The sequence below is a fragment of the Lampetra planeri genome, chromosome 42 (genome assembly GCF_965212315.1).
Source record: "Lampetra planeri chromosome 42, kcLamPlan1.2.h2, whole genome shotgun sequence".
Classification (NCBI taxonomy): domain Eukaryota; kingdom Metazoa; phylum Chordata; class Hyperoartia; order Petromyzontiformes; family Petromyzontidae; genus Lampetra; species Lampetra planeri.
The window spans coordinates 819,423-838,597 of record NC_136148.1 but is presented as its reverse complement, the minus strand read 5'-3'; the positions used below and the strand labels follow the sequence as shown (position 1 = coordinate 838,597).

The 19,175-nt window shown below is 55.0% G+C and overlaps 2 protein-coding genes across 3 annotated transcripts; one reads left to right on the top strand and one right to left on the bottom strand.

Annotated features, from left to right (window-relative positions):
- Positions 1–206: 206 nt before the first annotated feature.
- Positions 207–5,219, top strand: LOC144732269 (cytochrome b5-like). Its single transcript, XM_078613695.1, has 5 exons — positions 207–398; positions 1,317–1,445; positions 3,242–3,268; positions 3,861–3,898; positions 4,021–5,219. Exons 1-5 carry the CDS (start codon positions 246–248, stop codon positions 4,112–4,114), a joined length of 441 nt encoding a protein of 146 aa, XP_078469821.1. The 5' UTR covers positions 207–245; the 3' UTR covers positions 4,115–5,219.
- Positions 5,220–6,356: 1,137 nt separating this feature from the next.
- On the bottom strand, positions 6,357–18,706 carry LOC144732267 (N-acetylglucosamine-1-phosphodiester alpha-N-acetylglucosaminidase-like). Of its 2 annotated transcripts, XM_078613693.1 has the most exons (12): positions 18,498–18,704; positions 15,456–15,678; positions 15,001–15,278; positions 14,130–14,284; positions 13,282–13,390; positions 12,650–12,778; positions 11,789–11,994; positions 11,223–11,270; positions 10,656–10,784; positions 9,759–9,881; positions 9,171–9,240; positions 6,357–7,931 (listed from the first exon to the last, which is right to left on the bottom strand). In XM_078613693.1, the coding sequence occupies exons 1-12, from the start codon at positions 18,617–18,619 to the stop codon at positions 7,682–7,684; spliced, it is 1,842 nt and encodes a 613-aa protein (XP_078469819.1). In that variant the 5' UTR covers positions 18,620–18,704; the 3' UTR covers positions 6,357–7,681. The 2 variants fall into 2 exon arrangements, with proteins under 2 accessions (XP_078469819.1, XP_078469820.1); XM_078613694.1 differs by lacking the exons at positions 6,357–7,931; positions 9,171–9,240; positions 9,759–9,881 and adding an exon at positions 9,889–10,095 and having other exon boundaries at positions 18,498–18,706.
- Between the last annotated feature and the right edge of the window lie 469 nt (positions 18,707–19,175).

Sequence of the window (19,175 nt, the reverse complement as noted above, 5' to 3'; positions counted from 1 at the left end):
TCTTGTGCGCTCCTTCAACGGAAGAACAGCACAAACCACACGGCTCCCTGCTCAAGCGACGTTGCCATTCATCCCCCGCATACACAACGAGCATTCACGTGAGACGGAATATAAACAGTTGGGGGCGGGGCGGCGATTAACAAATCGCGTTCCGTGAGAACTTCTCCGCGCGCGAGGCCCCGTCGCGGTGACGTCACGCGCGGTGACCCCGCCCCCTTCGTTGCCCCCTCCCCCTCCCCACTGTCATGGCGGCGTGCGAGGAACAGCAGCAGGAGGACGCGGCGCCGCGGCTGCCGCTCTACCGCCGCGCCGACGTGAAGCTCCACAACGACACGGCGAGCGGCACCTGGATCATCCTGCACGACAACGTCTACGACGTCAGCTCCTTCCTCGACCAGGTGAGGCGCCTGCGGGGTGGTGAGGAAGGCTGCGGGCAAGCGGGCGGGCGGGGGTCCCTCCCGCGTCCGGAGCGCGCGGCGCGACCCAGGGCGGTGTCAGTCGCGAGGAGATCTCAGAATACTGCGGTCTCTCCTGAATCCCGGGGGTCTCTCCCGAGCCCCGGGGGTCTCTCCCGAGCCCCGGGGTCTCTCCCGAGCCCCGGGGTTCTCTCCTGATCTCGGGGGTCTCTCCTGATCTCGGGGGTCTCTCCCGAGCCCGGGGGTCACTCCTGAACCCCGGGGGTCTCTCCCGAGCCCCGGGGTCTCTCCCGAGCCCGGGAGTCTCTCCTGGGCCCGTGGGTCTCTCCCGAGCTCGGGGTTCTCTCCCGAGCCCGGGGGTTTCTCCTGAGCTCGGCAGTACAGGAGTCTCCACACACACACAGAGGGGTTTATCGCACATGCCTCTAGAATTGTATTCCAGAGATCAGGGGTCTCCCTCGGCGGTTTCCACACACAGGGGGTCTCTGTACAGCCGTCCCCTTAAACGGGGTTCCTGTATGCAGGCGTTCCAGAGCTCGTGAGTTATATTTCACAGGAATCTTAAGAGTAGACGGGTCTCCCTAGACAGGGGTCACGACACACAGGGGCTCCAAGACCCAAAGCGCTGGGAGGGTCTCTTTATACACGCGGGCGTCCACCCAGGGGTCCCTTCCGCAAGAGCTGGGTTCCCCCACCTCATATACAAATCAGTATTCAAGGGTTTCCTTACCCTAGAGTCTCGGAGTTTTGTCTGCCAGAGGGTCCCCTTACCCCAGAGAGGGGCCAAGGACTCCGCTACCTTAACTAAAAATCCAGGGATCTGGGCTCCTCTTACCCAGAGGAGTGTGTCACTACACAACGGCAGTGATTAAGGGACTCCCACCCGCCAATTCCCCGCAGCACCCAGGCGGGGAGGAGGTTCTCCTGGAGCAGGCGGGAGGAGACGGAACCGAGTCCTTCGAGGACGTGGGCCACTCGCGGGACGCGCGGGAGCTCCTGCCGCAATACCTCGTCGGTCACCTTCACCCGGTACGTGGGGGCCTGCCACGGGGAGTGGACGGGTCCAGCGGTCACTCTTGACACTGGGGCAGTTGCGTAACCGTCGGGTGGCAGCAAGCGAAAGAGAATGAATGGGGGGGTGGGTAATGTCTGAGATTGAACCAAGGTTCAGAGGTGTTGGCTCAGTGCTGTGATACTAAAGCAGCCCACTGGGCAAGCAATTACTTACTCTGTAGGTATTCAGTCTACTCTACATGAATGAGAACATTTTTACCGAGTTGCCTTTGTCTGACACAATTGTATTAACATAAAAGGAGTGGCTCCTCACTTCTTGTTTCCAGTTCGAAGTCGATTGTGGACTTTGGCATTGCTAGTGGAATTGACCTGTGTCAGGTACAAGTCTATGTTAACCACTGCCCACAAAGCGGTACTTATTTAAATTTTTACCAAAGACAAGAGGGACGAAAGGGGGCTCAGTCGATTCTCAGGCAGGATTCGAGCTCGCAACCTTTTCCGATTGCAACACCGGCGCATTTCCACCCACGGCGCGACCGACGCGCGCGAGTGATGACGTTGGGGGGGTGGCAGGGGGGGATGATGAGTCTGGGCATCGGAACCCACAGGGAGCTTGAGCAGTCGGGATAACCCTGGCGGCAGCGGGGAAGGGCCGGGCGGTCATGCGCGCTCTGTCGTGTTGCTGGCACGCGTGAAGCGCAGCCATTCACCACCCCCGTGACTTCTGAGTGATGCAACCTCAAAACGAATTGTGGGTCTCTGACTCAGCGGGAAATTTGAATTCCTCTTTATTTTAGTACAAAAAAAAACTTGCTTCCCGGTTTATCCCAATTGCATTCCCAGCATAATTTTCTGAGACAATTATTACAGTGTACTGCTTGGACATCAGCGTAAACCTCTGTTATAGAACACTTCGTGGAAGCAGATATCACAGTGCTATGTATGAGATCACTTCAAGTGATATCTGCTCCACACACTGGGGAGCAGCAATTTCCCACGAGGTCTGCATATGAGACTTAGTGTTCGTTGCATAACAGGCAAACTGATATTTTTATTCTCAGGGCTGTAATTTAGCCAGATTAAGTACAAATCGAAATTTAATGAGAAGTTTTTTTTTCGTTCAGTCATTGGCGACTGGGCCGAGACTTTTGAGATGTCTTCAGGTGATCACTGGTTCACACGGTAGGGGTGAGCTCTTTCTCAGATGCCCTGCCACAAACAGCAGTTTTTATTACAAAAACTAATTGAATGTGATGGGTTTTTGTGTGTGCGGTCATTGATGGCATATCCGAGGCTATCAAGTCACTCCTGAATAAACAAGGATTACGAATAGCAACAGCACTTGAGAAGCCGGTTTAATCACCTGTGGCAGATTCCAACCCAGGCTCAGTGGTGCCATCTATGACCTCTGAGCCGCCCGACACCTGCTGAGGCACCCATTGTACAAGGGTTACAGTTATTACAATAAGTGGAAACATTAGCCCACTGACACCCCAACCAAGGCATCAGATTTCGCTTCACGGAAACTGGAGTGGATCCTGCAAGGGGGGGTCCAGCACCGAGCGTGGTTTTGGTTCCCTGCCACCTCCTCCACGCTCCTGCCCCCACCCGGCCTCCACCCAGCCCCCACCCAGCCCCCACCCAGCCCCCACCCGGCCCCCACCCGGTCCCCACCAACCACGGCGGCACGGCGTGTCAGGTCCTGGCGCCCTAGCACAGACCACCTTCCGCTCGCGGCGATGCAGGGGGTGATCACTTCAAGACGTGATATTTAAACCGCACATGCTGATGTGAGCTCTGTCTCTTTCCAGGACGAGAGGAAAAATACAGAAACCAAGGTACGTATAACGGCCGGGTTCTGCACTCGCCTTCACGTTACTGAAAACAAGAATATGCTTACCAGTGACTGATGTTTGAAGCTAAGCAGGCCTGAGCCTGGATAGGACTTGGATGGGGACTACCTGGGAATACCAGCTGTTGCATTGCTTGGGCAGTGAGGTGGCCAGAAGATGACCCAACAGCAATGGATTGAATGTGTTGCATTTTCCCCGAGGAACCCGAGTGTCCTCCCACACTAAACCAAATGCTCATTAACGGAATTGACTGAATATCCTGAAGCAGGATTCTTCTGAAAATTAATCTTGAGACTCACTGAGATTTTAATGAGTAAATAGAGGACATTGTTCATAATTATGAATTATAATTGAATTATTATCGTTAATATCAGATTATAATCTGATATTAACGAAGCGCGCTGTCACGAGCGCAGTAGCTTAGCTGTGAATCCTTGCGAGGTTCTTGGCTGTATCGTGGTGGCCCCACCACAGCCAATGCTGCTACCAGGACCAATGCTGTAAAGTCGTAAGATGCAGCCACTGAAATTTCTATTGTTGGTCATGCGATGCTGACAGTCACCCCCATCTCTTCCAGGACATATTCATCACTACGACAGGCGGGCTGAAAGCAGGGTACGAGTCCCACACCACCCCATGTGCCACTCACCATTATTTTTCCGAACGGTGAGGCTTCGTCATTGTATCAGTGGGTTGACCAAGCAGTCTCTCCTGACCCCTTCCGACTCTGTGATCAGGTCGTGGACAAACTGGCTGGTACCAGTGGTGAGCATCTTCGTCATACTCGTCATGTACCACTTCTACCTGGCCGACCCCGGCAAGGACCTCTGAGGTGGCCTCCGGAAGACGTGACCGCTTCAAGGGAAATGGCGTTTTGTACATTCCTTCTGCCGGCCCTTGCGACTGTGTCCACTCTGTATGAGGCTGTGCTCGTAGCAGCGTAACTCTGCGCAAGCTCTAGTGTTGGCAGAATTGGTGTCTCCTTGTTTGTTTCGTTTGCCGTAAGTGTACATCGGTCGCTCGAGTGTGCGAATGGCGCGTGTCGAGTCCTGCAGCAGCTTGAACTGAAATAATTCTGTCCCAGGGTCATGGTTTTTCAAATGTTGCACGATTGTCCCCTATACCTGCGCGTAAACCCCGACGAAGATGTTTAATGCGAACTCGGAGCTGTGTAACCATTCCGCCTCCCCTTGCGATTGAATCCTCATGATTAGGCGAGGTAACTGTCGGTACTTCTACAAATCAATGCACATATCGTGAGAAAATCAATTGATTTTGAAATCTGCATCATTGCATCCCTGACGCATACTACCTGCATACAGACATCGGCTACTGGTTGAGATCACCACAGTTGCTGCAATTCGGAATGACGTTCGATTTGTGCGGTTTAAGGAGAGCCGAGTGATGGTGGTCGGGTTGGGGAGAGGCGATGGATGAAAGCCTTCAGTGAGCGCGGGATGAGAACCCTCTGGACTCCGGTGACAATGTGAAATTCCACCGCTGTAAGCGATTGCTCGGGCTTGCCGTGTCCCTACTGCGGTAGGTGTTCACAATGCTGCTGTGTAGCTCCGATGTGTTCATGGGCTGCATTGTGCGTCGGTCGGCACGGTGTCCCAACGTATTGCTCCGCGTGCTGGGAGCTGCTCCTGCACGTGGGCGAAACGTCGGACACGATGCCGGAACATGCAGTACCACCCGAAAACACATTGGAGAGTTTGTGTCTTCTCTGTTTGTGGTTGTGCCTTCTCGCTTCGCCGCAAATGCCAGGGTGTTGTCACTTCACACCGACCCTCTTCTTCCCACCCTCCTCATCAAGGACCATTATTTTACAACAATCTTTGTGCATCACTGTAGTGTCATATCTGTAAACTGTTTGTGCAAGCCGAAGGGATTTGATATTTAAGTAAACAAATGAAATAAACATGCTTGCCTCACACTGGACGCCAATCCCTCTGCTTCTCTTCCGGTTCGACGGAGGGCTGTGTGCAAGCATTACCCTGGCCCTGTGTGACCCTCTGTGGTGCATCAACAATACTGTGACTTAAGAGAATATCTCTCAAGGTGACGTTTCGGGCAATGGTCCTTCATGGCACCAGAACAAAGGGAGATGGAGCAAATAAGAGTTGAAGACTGCACAATGTGCTGCCCTGATAATAAAAAAACTGGTTACCAGATAGTCTTAAATTTGGCATATCAACGGTTAATACCGCCACCATGCAAGGATTAATTATCCTCCATTACGGTTGCATCACATGCAGTCTTTAAAGGGCATTCTTATGATCGTGTAATTTCTGTGATTCAACGAATTGGCTTCTTTTGCCAATTAAATGCGTACAAAATTGTCACTCCACTCCTGTGCATGCTGTGTGGGTCGTGGGGACGATTTTTGACCACGCTGGTCAGCGCAGGTCGGCAGCTTAAACGCGAGCACAGAAGTACAGGTCAAATGATTTTGCTGTATCACCCTCTGCTGTCCACGAATCCCTGCAGTACCTGTTATGCATGGTCACCCATCCATGTCCAATTAAGCAGAGGAAGATGCATTGATTTTGAACAAATTGTAGCTGTTATGCACCGAGTGTCAACCTGGATCAAAGTCCCTTGGCTTTGAAACAAATACCTACTGTTGTTTTGCTGGCGGATGTGCACGCGAGTGCCACTCGGGACCAATCGTGGCGTACAAAAGCCCCCCCAATATAAACACGGAGCTCCACAAAACACTTTGATATTCAACCGCTGTGCTCGTTGACCCGCGCGGTCGGTACTAAAGTGGCTGGCTCGGTGCCCCGGAGCCTTTCGAGATGTGCCAAATGGAGTCGTCGAGAGGGGAGGAGTGGACTCTACTCCGATTCATCCCATCCGGATGTTCCATCGAGACATCCACGCCTGCATCACCTCTCACCTACGGCAGCTCTATCCTCCAATCGGTGGTTTGCTCATCCACTCTGTGCTAAACCCACTGAGGCTCACAGTAACACACTTTCCCCGCACCTCCACGTACGGTGTGAAAGAAGTTCTACATACATACTTCGTCATCCACTCACCGCCCGGCAAAATCGACGACAATGCGACGTCCTGCGCCGGAACGTTTATTTCATCACGGCCCGTGAAACGCTTCCACGGATGCAGCGAGTTCCACCGTCGGACAAACCACGAGGCACTTGCCAACACAACAGCAGCAGACGCTTGGTCCCCGTGTTGCTCGTCCCCCGGAATCCGCCCAGCCCAGCCTTCCTTGGCTCGTAGTCCCAAGAGATGAGCAATGTGCGTAGATCAATAAAGTGTTGCGACACAACCGGCCGGGGAACATCATTGGGAAACGAAAATCAAACAAACGAACGCTTCTGCCTGCCGGCCACAGACCCGACCCGTTGACGTCACAGCATGCCGCACAATTATATTAAACCGATTGTAAACGGCGGCGAGTCGTTCACAGTTAAGAATTGCACCTCAACACATCCGTCGCCACCTCTTCCCGCGTCGCATGGCGCGAGAGCCGCAGGGAAGGCTCTGCGCACGCATGAAGGGGGACGCAACGCCCGGCTCCCACATCCCACAAAATTAATACCCGCAGCGCGCTCGCGGAACGCGCAATCGCCCTCGCGACCGCTCCGCCCACGACTCGTGCACTTCCCGCACAGACCATGGCATCCCCCCATTGGCATGGAAATGCGAGTCCGGAAGACATAACTGGTACGGAGCTGCCGTGGCCTAGTGCGCTATTCCATCATCTGACGGAGCTGAAGGCCGCGCTAAACCAGGGCTACTTAACAAGAGTGATCGTCGATGGCAAATGTCAATGGCTGTCGCTAAAATCTGGCCAAATCTAAATCAGCCATCCCTAACTGGTAATCAACTGGGCAGGCAACCTCCAATAAAATTGCAGGCATCGTCAACGCGTGACGTTTATACAGCACCAAGGGGGACCACCCTCCGCCACCATCTGTTCCTGCGCAGCAAAAGGTGGGCATAGCACCAGGCAGCAAGTGGGCATTGGTGTGCTGGCATGCAGCGATCTTGCCACGTGGCAACACGACCTCAACTGCGAGTAAGTTACCAAACTTGGCGAGTTCGAATGGCGGAGCTGCCACACACAGCCTCATCTTTTGTTGAATAACGTTCACGGGAACTTTAACGTCCATCGTGAAGTACACTGCGTGTTCACGATTAATACAACCATATGGATAGCCTCACCCCTGCCATAGGAATGTAGAATTTACACCACAGGCTCAGGGTTGTAAACAGAAGATGAGCACAGCCTCAATGCTCATTCAAGCAGGAAACCACCTACTACTGGGTTCAATCCACGAACTTCATCAATCAGCAGCAAATGCGCGACCCTACCTCAGCACCATGTGACCGCCCCGCTCACCTGCCCTCTCCCAATGTAACCGACCTCTACGTGACCCCTGGCGGTCCCGTAAGCGACACCACGGAGGCCTCCACCTCGTCATCGTCGTCGTCGTCGCCTGTGTTGACCTCCTCCTCGCGGGCCTGGCGGCCGTTGGCGGTGGGCACCAGCGCGTGGTACTCGTAGCGCCCAGGCCCGCGTGCTCGCCGACACCGGGATGGCCCCAACCACTGCAGCACGTTTCCCAGCACCAGCAGCGCCGCCAGGACGGCCAGCGCGGAGGAGACGAACCAGGGGCTGGGCGGAGGGACGGAACGGCGAGGGGAGGAATTAGATCATCGCGTGTCGGGCCGGTTGCATGTCCCGGCGCGGCAGTTCAGACAAGGGGGGACATTTCTTAAATTCCCTCCACCAACTCCGTCCACCCAGCAGTATGAATCAGTCAGGTGATCATCAAGTCGCAAGTGGTGGGGTAAAGTGTGGGTACGCCCAAGATGCCTGACCATCGTGGCAGAATAGGCCAAAGTAGTGCACATCCTTCTTGTAGCAGTGGTGTGAGCAAGCAACCGCAGGGTCTGCACCTTTACTTTCACAAATGCATTCACGGCCCCAGCAGACAAAGTGAAGGACAAGCAGCCAGCGGCCGGGCCCTGTGCTGGGCTTGTTCCCGGCACGGGATGCCACCCCCCCCCCCCCCCCCCCCGTACTTGGGCAATGCAGAGCGCTCAAGTGGAAGGAAGTCGGAGCTGGGGGAGACGGGAACCCAGGGTGACAGACACAGGCGTAGGAGATCTAGCAGGATCTCCTCTTCTGCCACATGGCTCAATGTTAGATGGCGAAAAGCATCCAAGATCTTTAGGACCGGTTTATGGAGACAGTGGCTGGAGTTTGTGGAGGCTGAGGAAGGCAATGATACCGGCTTCATGGTGGAAATGCATTAATCCCCATCGACGCTAACGAGGTGGGACACATGACAATGATGTTGGCAAAAGGATTAAGGAGAGCGGAGTAGTGATGGCGCAGTGGGTTAGTGCACTGTGTTATGAAAACAGTTACCCGAGTTCGATTCCCGGACAAGGCTAACCTCAGTGGCAATACCTCAACTGGTCCCAAGCACCATCTACCCCAGCCCCCTTCACCAACATGAACTAACCAGCATGGTGAAGTATCACAAATCACTTTTTTCTCCCTTTCATTTTCAAATTCTAAGCGGAATTATGGACACATGCATTTAATACAATGGGGAGCAGCAGGGAGCTCAGCGGCAGAGCGAGCGGCTCCCAATCGGATGGGCGTGAGGTCATATCCTGCTTCGCTGCTCACTCAGTCCACCATCTCTCTCCTAGGGTCAATGAAACGAGCACCACTTTGTGGGGAAATCAAGTGGCTTTCCTATAGATATACTCGACCGCGCCATAGGAATGTGGAATTTCCACCACTGGCTCTGCAGGGTTTGTACACGCGAGACGAGCGCCGATGTCTCGATGCTGCGATGTCGAGTGCGGGGATCCGCGGCGCCGCCGCAGCGGCACTTACTCCGTAGCGAGACGCGAGAGGCTGGCGGCCGCGCCCTGCCGCACCGCACGCTGCGCCAGGCAGGAGCACACTGCAGGGGGAGCACAGCACAGCGAGCCACTACGAGTTAACCCAACCAACCACCCGTGGCAAGTTAAATTCAATCAACGACGGTTAAGTACATTTGGCTCATAACACGAGACTACCACACAGGTGCCTGTGTTTCACAGATGGGTATTAGTCTGCCATTGGGGTATGACGTTACCGTGTGGTTTAAGTCAATTGCGAGCAATCTTTTGAAAGTTGGCAAAGTCCGAACAGCCCCGTCGGGTCTTTCACGTCTGCCGTGAAGCAGACGGCACCGTAGTTTGTTAACCGTTAATACACCCGTCGCAGTATTACACCAGGGTGGCCACTGGTCTCGAACCGCTGTAACAAGCGGCGAACGCGCTATCGCTCGGCCACGTCACAGCGCTGGTCAATGGCGATGCCATCGTCGCCATCGTCGTCACCCCTTCTCCTGGTGGAGTGGGGGCCCACGTGTGGCCGGAGGGGTGGTCACACGAAGGCTCCTGCTCCCCCCTAACGGGGCCTTGCCGGGGCCGCCACCTTTGCTGATGCTGCTGGGGAGGGCGTCGTCGGTGCAGTTGCCGGTGACAGCGTCGCACGTGCAGCTGTGGCTGCAGTTGCACTCGAGGGTGCAGCCAGAGCCGTGCAGGCCCGGAGGGCACTCTGCAGGGCATGGGAGTGGGGGGGGGACAGGTAAGGGTATATGAATCAAGTTGTTTAACACACTCGGTGAGTTGTTGATAATTTTACAAAAACCGCTGCCGTAAAAAAGTGTGCAGAGAGGAAGTCAGTGTCCTGCGTCGTGAGAGCAGCGTGGCCTCAAAGGCCTCCTCTCCGAACTCCACACGGTCGAAAACGCCGCTGCCAGACTCCTCCCCTGCAGAGGCGTCACCAATCCAATGCTGGATTAATATGAAGATTGCACTCGCCGCCTTCAACATCATCCACGGACTCACCCCTGCTCACCTCTCCCCTCTCATTTCACTCCACTCCCCTCCTCCACACACTCTTCTACCTCTCATCTCACTCTACTCTCCTCCACACCCTCCCTTATCTCTCCCTACTCATCTCACTCTACTCTCCTCCACACACTCCCTTATCTCTTCCCACTCGTCTCACTCTACTGTCCTTCACACACTCAATCAGCCTTCCATGCTGTGAAGTCCCTGTTCAGGTCCAAGCTCAAGACCTCCTCTTCTTCTTAGCCTATGACCGACTTGCCTCTAGATCGAGTAGTTGCGGTTTGCGTGAAGATGAGAGGCTGGATCGAGGAAGAGGGGACCGTGTGCAGGGTGGTGTTGGGGTGCGGTGTAGGGTGGTGTTGGGGTGCGGTGTAGGGTGGTGTTGGGGTGCGGTGTAGGGTGGTGTTGGGGTGCAGGTGTAGGGTGGTGTTGGGGTGCGGTGTAAGGTGGTGTTGGGGCGAGAGTGCAGCGCTACCTGCGTCACAGTGGGCGCCGTGGAACCCACGCGCACAACCGCAGCGCCCGCTCACAGGGTCACAGGTCGCGCCGTGCGCACACGCGCACCGCTGGGCACAGCCGCCCCCGAACCATCCCTTGGGGCAATCTGGCGCACAGCGGGGACGACATAATCATCATCACCACCACACTCGGCCATCATTTATCCATCTCAATTTAACGATCCACTCTGCACCGCCACACAAGAGCTGACTGCATCGATCTGGAGTGCTTTCTTCACTCCGTGTGAGGAATGATTTCATCAGTTCAGGTTTCTTCCAGGTACAACCAAACCAAAGCAAAAACCCTCTCTCGATGGCACAAACACGGCCGTAAATCCCATTACTAGCAGCAGCAACAACAACCGCCATCACCACTAAGTGGCGGTGACGTCACGATGCCGCTTATGTGCACGTAAAGGCCATGTGAAGTGTCAGGAGGTCACGGGACAGACCCAGGTGCCATGGGTCGACTGACTGAGATGACTGGTCGATACATCACCTGTGCCCCCCACAGCAGCAGCAGCACCAACAGCAGCAGCGCTTACCGGTTGTGCAGTTTTCACCCATCCACCCGGCGTCACAAACACAGCCATCTGCCGGGACACACGCACACACATCCACACACACGTGCACAGGTATTACATCAGCACCTGGCCGGGCAGTGCGTAATGTGTTTATTATGGGCCTACTGCAGGCTAACGTGCTCACTACCCAATCACGTACATGTGCTGCCCTTACTGTCAATCCACTGCTGGCTGAGGGTCATCGCATGCCATTCGGGTTTCAAGGGTTATTGTATTTATTGATGCTGAACTTCTTTCGCAACGTACGTAGCCAACCGTGTTAATCGGTGGTGCGTGTGGTTATATGACCATTCCTCACCAGGTTGGTCAGTGCGGGTTGATGAAGCGGGGGAGGAGGACGTAACACTCGCCACCGATGTTAATTTGGACCGGGATTCAAACTCAGGCCACTGGGTTCATAGGGCGGCGCAATAACAAATGCGTCACCGCTCCATCTCAATTTGGCCACAGGCATTCACAACATCACTCCCGCCAATGCAGACGGGCACGTTAAGGGAGCCTCCACCGAGCACCGGGCCGGGCGGTACCTTTCGTGCAAATGCCACGGCCGCTGCAGTTGCCGGCGCCGCAGAGCAGCGCGTCGCACGCAGCGCCCACCCAGCCGCGCCGGCACCGGCACAGCCCGGCCACACACTCGCCGTGCTCGCCGCACCCAGGCGGCGCACACGCCGGCTCATGCACGCACAGCACAGTGGAGACGTGGCGCGCGCAACGCCACATGGGGTCTTCCGCACTGCACACACACACGCGCGCGCACGCACGCGGGGACATCATGACGCGACAGTCAATCAAAGAGGACCGTGTGTGTGGTGGTATTGTAAAATTGTGATTGTGTTTGCATGTAAGAGCTTTTGAAAGAGAAGTGATGTGCTAGCATGGGGTCGACTGTTCATAGTGAGTGGGTAACAACCCATTGTGTTTTTAATTCCTCGTGCAAACGGCTGGTTCGTGGAAGCTGTTCAGATTCTCTAAAAAACCCGTAGCCATGATACGTTCTACGTGCGCCGCTCAGGGAGAAATTAAATAGATTTTTGAATCAAAGCCATATTGACAAATCTTAGAATCATGGCAGGGGAGAACCGTTCCATGTCTGTCAAAAAGTTATAATCGCGCAATCACCCAGGACCCACCCGATCTCATGAGAAGCTAATCAGGGCTCAGCCCGCATAGCACGTGGGTGGGTGATCACCATGCACGGATTGGCACAGGGCTTGCGATGATTAAGTTGTGGGCAGCAGAGGGAAGGGCAGCAAAACCCATTGCAGTACTGTACTTCTATGCTCCAACACCAACACTCCATACCTTTGCCAACGCACACTGACCAGCATGAAGTATGCAGAGTGGTAACGCCTTACAGGAAGTACACATAGGCACACATACACACACACCAGTGGTCGGACGGGTAGTTGGCGAGCGAGCCGTTGAGCACCAGTGTCGCCGAGCCCCCGCCGTCCAGATTCACGGCGTTCATGACACCGTGCGCCTGCAGGAAGGCGGCGAACTCCCACAGGTTCACTCTGGATGGCACAGACACGACACATGGAATTGAAAACCAATGAGCAGCTCTTAATAAAAGACAAAGACCCACCAGATAAGGTTAACAAACTGTTGGGGTGCTGTAAGCGACCACTTATGAAGGCCGGCATGGCGCACGAGCGGGTGGGTGGCCAGCATCACGCCCGGCTGCCTTTGTCTCCCAAGTGGTGTTTACACCAGGTACTTATTTGAGGCTGAGTCGACCTTGTGGAGGCCCAGGACCCGGTTCCGATAATCGTCACTGTGAGCGTAGCAAGCTAACTGCTATACTACTGCTCCCCAGCTCTTAAATCAAGGCCGCGGATTCACCATGGCTGTAGCGAAGGCGGTGGTGGTGGGAGAGATGGCGGCCGTGGTAGGAATGGTGGTGGTAAGAATGGTGGTGGTAGGAACAGTGGTGGTGGTGGCGGTGGGAGTGGTGGTGGTGGCGGTGGGAGCAGTGGAGGCGGCAGTCCCACGTGTGCGTCTGCACCCGCGCTCGTACCCGCGTGCGTCCGTTTGGCCGTCGATCTGCACGAGGACGACGCGCCCCTCGCGGTCGTGCCCGACGGCCGTGCGTGCCGACACCACGCTAATGAAGCGGTCGAACGTGCCTGCCGGAACAGAGACACAGATGCCCACCGTGTTGCCTTAGCAGACGGTTCGGCAAAGTGCTGCTAGCGAGCACCTACAGACACACATATATACATCCACACAACTGCCATTCGCTTGTGCCAGGCTTGATGCACTTAAAGAAGTGTCCAAGGCTTGCTGGCAGGAAATCACAGGACAGATCCAGGTGTTATGCATTGACTGGCTGAGATGACTCACAGATGTACCTCCTGCGCTCCCCACTACCCGACTTGCTAGGATTTGGCCACCCGGTGCTTTGTTCTTTATTGTCACCATCACTCCTCCTCATGCCATGGTTGTTGAAGGGTGGGTACCTCCAACTGCCCAGTAGCGACCTGGACAAGCCTCCTCCACATAGGCCATTCTTGATACCTCTGCTCTGGGTAGTGTTTCTCAACTTTAACCCCTGAATAAGTTCGGCCGGTTTGCAATAGGGTGGGGGTCCCTAATAGCCACTTTATGAAAAAAAATTGGTTTATCTTGGATAACCTTCATGAGCGTGACAGAACCCCCCCCCCCCCCACCCCGTTAGAGGTAGAAGAACAGACAGTAATACAGTAAATACAGTACAGTAATACGGAAGAACGAATGCGGCTTGCCATTGACCAATTTCAACCTTGGCTGAAAAGCATTGCAAGGCAGACGACACATGGGGGATGAAACCGGGGCTGCGTGGAACACGGGACGCGCCACGGCGGGCAAGCAGGGACAGCGCCGCACCGGTCTCCTGGGTGTCGCCACACTCGACGGCACGGCTCTCGTTGATGTAGATGGAGCCGTTACGCAACAGCCACACCACGCCGGACACTAGCTGCAGCCAGGAGCTCTGCTCCGCACCATCCTGTTCCTCCTCTTCCTCGTCGTCCGACAGGTACCTGCAAGATACCACCATACCCCAAGCGGAGTTCAAGTGTGGACTTCTGGCTCAGACCGCATGCTGAGAATTTACTCTCGAAAACTTTTGCCATGCGCTATTGCAGGCGTCTGAAGATGCAGGGGACTGTTATGAATAATGATCCATGTGTATGGTATGAGGACAGACAGACATTGAATGCTTAGCCTAGGACCAAATCATCCAGATCGTGGGCATCTGAAGGTGAAGATCCACAAGGTAGTGAGTAGAAAAAGCTGTAGAGAAGGATGCTCCACACAGGGCCTAACCCAAGACATCGCACTTCTATTGCTGCTGCAAAAAAACAATGTGCCAAGTCCCTCAGACACTTCAAGCCAACACTCAGAGAGAAAAATTCCTTGGGTTAGTACCAGAACCGTGGAGCGAGCATTTGTTATGATGCAGGAGTTGAGAACTCTTTTCCTTACCGAGCGCCGGACAGGGCTATCAATTACCTTTGGCAAACAACCACACATTAACACACACGCACAATCTTAGCATTGTCCATTACATGAAAAAGAATTATAAACGTTGACAGAATATGTGACGGGCGATAGCCAGGTGGCTCATATATCAGAAGTCGCATTAGGCGCTATGCAAATCAAAACTGAACTGTATTTGTATTCCAACTGTCTATAGTCACAGCTCTACGCTGATCTCGACATGAGCAGCTAGCCCTAACCTCGCGGCGATGCTCACCCGGTGACGATGGTGCCGTCCCGGCGTATGCCGAAATTCGCGTTTCTCACTCCGTTGGCACCGAGCACGGAGTGCCCGTCGCTCACGATGTTGCCGAGGCAGCGCCCCGTGTACGGGCGGAAGAAGCCGCCGTTGGCGGAGACGAGGCAGCGACGCGTCCCTGCCGTCTCCGCCACCGTCTCGCGCCGATAATCCGAGCACCCGCCCTCTCCTCCCGGCTCCAGCACCGACAGGGTCCGCGCCGGATCCTCCACCACCGTCCAGTGGCCGTACACGAACTGCGCAGAGGGGCGGGAAACTGCGTGGGAAACATCATTCACATTACAGATCAATGCCGGGGAGGTGCAAATGGATTCCATCTGGAGACTCCAGATATTTCTTCTCCAAGCTCACACTGCTTGCTTTTCAAGTGCCACAAGAAAGAACATGATGAAGAAGACTACTACCACGACTACCTTCTTAGCGCCGTCGCTAGTTTTGATGTCGGAGACGAACTGGTGCGTGATAACACCGTGACCGTGGACCGCGCCGGGCCCGGGCCGGTGAGCAGGCCACGCCTCGTGGGTGACGTTGCCATAGGTCTCCGGTTGACATTGCCGCACCACGCGCAACGGCACGCGGGCTCCGTGCGGGGAGCCCACCGGGTAGGGCAGCAGTAGATCGTCATCGAGGGACGGCCTGAGGAGGCACGGGGGAGACCGGGGTCATGAAGGGTCACGGTATGGAATCATACGAGACTTTATTCGGTCTCTTCCATCATCATCATGAGCCAAGATCTATCTACTGCTGGATGAAGGCACCCCCTCCTGCCCCCATCCGTCGCCATCTCTCAAAGTCTCGCAAAGCAACTATCTGGCTCCCACAAGGGGGGTGCTGGAGTGGGCCCTGCACTACCAAATATCCCTTTGGCCCACCAAGTTCACTCTCCTTAGCGATACATCAGCTACAGTGAAAATGCGTACAAGAAACGTTAATAATCGATCAGAGTTGAGCACAATTATGTGGAAAAAATCGAAGCGGTCCGATTGGTGGACCAAAATCGGCTTCTGATTAGCTGGTGCCGATCTCCAGGCGCCTGCTGGGACCCGGGAAGAATAATGTTCAGCCAGCACTCTCGGTGCCAGGCTGGGTGCTGTCGCGACTGACAGGAGCTCGCCTCCACGTATACTTCGCTCGCGTCGGCAACTTCCCACGGTGGTACACATGCAGCTCCCTGTGTTTCTGTGCACGTATTGTAGGCTGTTGCTCCCTCGACTTTTGAATGTGGGGTCACGCGCAGTGTGCATGACCCCCGATGTTACGGTGAACACACACACACACACAGGTGAGGTGACGCCACCTCAGTGGGGAGTGGCCCTGGGAAGGAACGCTGCTGCCACGTTGCAGTCCCGGGCTGTGCGGTGGGGGGAAGTCGACCTGGCCTGGCGTGGTCTCGTGATTATCCACGAGACTCCAGTAACCACCACTGCCGTATAATTAGCGACATCGGCAGCAACAGTTGCTCCAGTTATGAGATTGTACAACACAAAACGGCCATTTAGCGTCGCTGTGGAGAAGGTAAGTTATAAAATAACGGGATAATCCGCGGGATAATCCGCCTCCACATATCTGTACCTCAACAGAATTTTTTTTTTAAAGTAACACGGCCTTCTGGGAATGCACAATACCAGCAGAACTGGTTCAACACAAGCTCTGGACCGATTTCGACATTCAGCAGATCCATGCTTTAACCAATATCGAACTGCCAGATGTTTGCTGACAGCTCAGGACGCCCCTCTAATTCGACGCAACACTACACAAATACACACCACAATCACGAGCGCATTATACAAGATGCACACTTGTGTGGATATACTGCATCGCCCCACCGTCCAACCTTTTTGTTTGTAAATTCCACTGCCGGATGAAGGCATTCCGGTTTCGGGAGTGGTTCGCGCGCTGCGCTCCAAACCCGGCTACCCAAGTTGGATTCCCGCCCGCGGCCGACGACCAGCGGGGAATGTGTGACCCCGTCCTGGCGGGGTTTCAAGTTTCATGTATTAGGTGCAGCCCGGTGCGCCATGGTTCTCTTTTAGCCCCGCCCACCCCCCCAACACGTTCCATTCCCTGGCTACCACATTCAGATAAGCCCCTCCCCCCTCCCCCTTAACTTGTATTTAAGAGCTTGTCTCTTGGAATTTTGCCTCACTTGATACAGTAAATCTAGCTGTGACGGTCCCACCTGATGACGTAGACTTGTGTTGCCTCCGAAACGTCGTGATTTATGATTTTATTTCTATTATTATTTCTATTATTCTTATTATTTATTTCTACCTACGTGACTTTACCGAAAAAACCTCAGAGTACGAGTATGTAGCCCTGTGAGCCATGCGGCTCTTGAGTCGGGTGCAACCGCAACAAACTAAATATGAACAGGGAACATCTTAAAGCGGCGACGCGCAACAGAAACATCCTGGATAAACCAGCAAATCTTCCTACAACGCTGTGTGCAAGGTGCTCGGCCACCCACCACCATCGTGGGTCCGTGTGGGCCCTCCGTTCAGGGTACAACGGGGAGATCTTTCGCGTTGGTACATGAGCGCAAGTAACAAACTCAATGGATGTGTCAACAACACTGCCCTCAAGGGAAGTTTGGTGGGGAGGGGGACACGTACTTAGGAAGACGACGTTTCGGACAATGGCCCTTCTTCAAAGCAGACTTGACGGTGGCTGCAGTTCGTGTGTGGAGAGGCAGCTCGCAACCACCACCCCGTTCGGACACCGCTCCGAACTCGGTGGACCCCACTCACTCCCATCGGTGGACCCCACTCACTCCCATCGGTGTACTCTGCATAGTACGTACTGTATACAGTACTGTATATAGTACTGTACATAGTACGTACTGTACATAGTACAGCACTGCATAGCGCACTACGCTAACCACTGCGCCCACCGCTCCTCACGGGCCACCAGCAACACGACACAGATGCGGAGTCGTCGTCGGCGCGTCACACGTCACGGGCCTGGGTCTACGTCTTGGTCAGAACGTTCACTCCACGTCCAGGCAAATGCCTCCCAGCAAGGACCCCCCCTCGTCTTTCTCCCCTCGTCTCTTCCACTCCACCTCTCAATGAGCAACCCGCACAGACCAAGACGCGCGTTGACAACTCGTGCCTGTCACAGTTCCCATGGTGCCGTCTTGATTTGAAGCTTTCGTGAGTGCAGGAATCCACAGTCCGTGGTTCATTCGGTAAAGTCACGTCGGTAGAAAATAAACTAAATCACGACGTTTCGGGCGCAACACGAGCGTCCTTTCCCACCTGATGACGGACGCGTGTGAATGCGCCCGACACGTCGTGATTTATTATATACCGACGTGACTTTACCGAAAGAACCAGAGAGTACAGTTCGGATAGTGCTGTTTGTTGCTGGCCTCTTAACGCCCGTGTGCGTGCTCCACAAACTGTTAAATGAAAGTAACAGGGGGGGTGGTGGGGGCCCGGGTTGCGTTCACTCACCCCGTGCGCCCCGATCGCCACGGCTCCGCCTGCGCCCGCACCGTGAGAGACACGACGACCACGAACACCGCCACTGCCACCACCAACTCCCGTGGCCAGAGTCGCCCCCGCGTCCCCACCATGTCGCCCTGCTGGGCCGTGCCACCCGGCCCCGACTGGGGCGCCTCGCGCGCGCGCGCCGGGGTTACCCCCCAACTCCTCCTCCCACTGCCCTTAGTAAGATGGCGGTCACGGGAAGCTTCATACATCTAGCTGGGGGTGAAACCCCCTTAGTAAGATGGCGGTCACGGCAAACTTCATGCATCTAGCTGGGGGTGGAACCCCCTTAGTAAGATGGCGGTCACGGCAAACTTCATGCATCTAGCTGGGGGTGGAACCCTCTTAGTAAGATGGCGGTCACGGCAAGCTTCATGCATCTAAGGCAGGGGTCGGCAACCTGCGGCTCCGGAGCCGCATGCGGCTCTTTTGAACCTTGACCGCGGCTCCGGGGCGGATGCTAGCGAGGGGAGGAGGCGCACTGTGACACCTGCTCTGGCGTTGCCGCTGCTGACAGGTCGCCGCTCCGCTCCACACTGCCCGCCCGGTGACAGGCAATAACGTTGCCGTTGCTTTGTCACATGTTTGGAAGAAGTAAAAACCTTCCTGGGCAGCAAAGAGCTCACCTTTGCTGAGCTGGAA

Excerpts from the sequence above, each read along its gene's own strand:
- LOC144732269 (XM_078613695.1), top strand. The coding sequence starts at position 246 with ATGGCGGCGTGCGAGGAACAGCAGCAGGAGGACGCGGCGCCGCGGCTG. Across the intron at positions 399-1,316 it reads TCAGCTCCTTCCTCGACCAG|CACCCAGGCGGGGAGGAGGT; the intron begins GTGAGGCGCCTG and ends AATTCCCCGCAG. Across the intron at positions 3,269-3,860 it reads GGAAAAATACAGAAACCAAG|GACATATTCATCACTACGAC; the intron begins GTACGTATAACG and ends CATCTCTTCCAG.
- LOC144732267 (XM_078613693.1), bottom strand. The coding sequence starts at position 18,619 with ATGGTGGGGACGCGGGGGCGACTCTGGCCACGGGAGTTGGTGGTGGCA. Across the intron at positions 13,391-14,129 it reads TGGCGACACCCAGGAGACCG|GCACGTTCGACCGCTTCATT; the intron begins GTGCGGCGCTGT and ends CTGTTCCGGCAG. Across the intron at positions 11,271-11,788 it reads CCGTGGCATTTGCACGAAAG|ATGGCTGTGTTTGTGACGCC; the intron begins GTACCGCCCGGC and ends GTGTCCCGGCAG.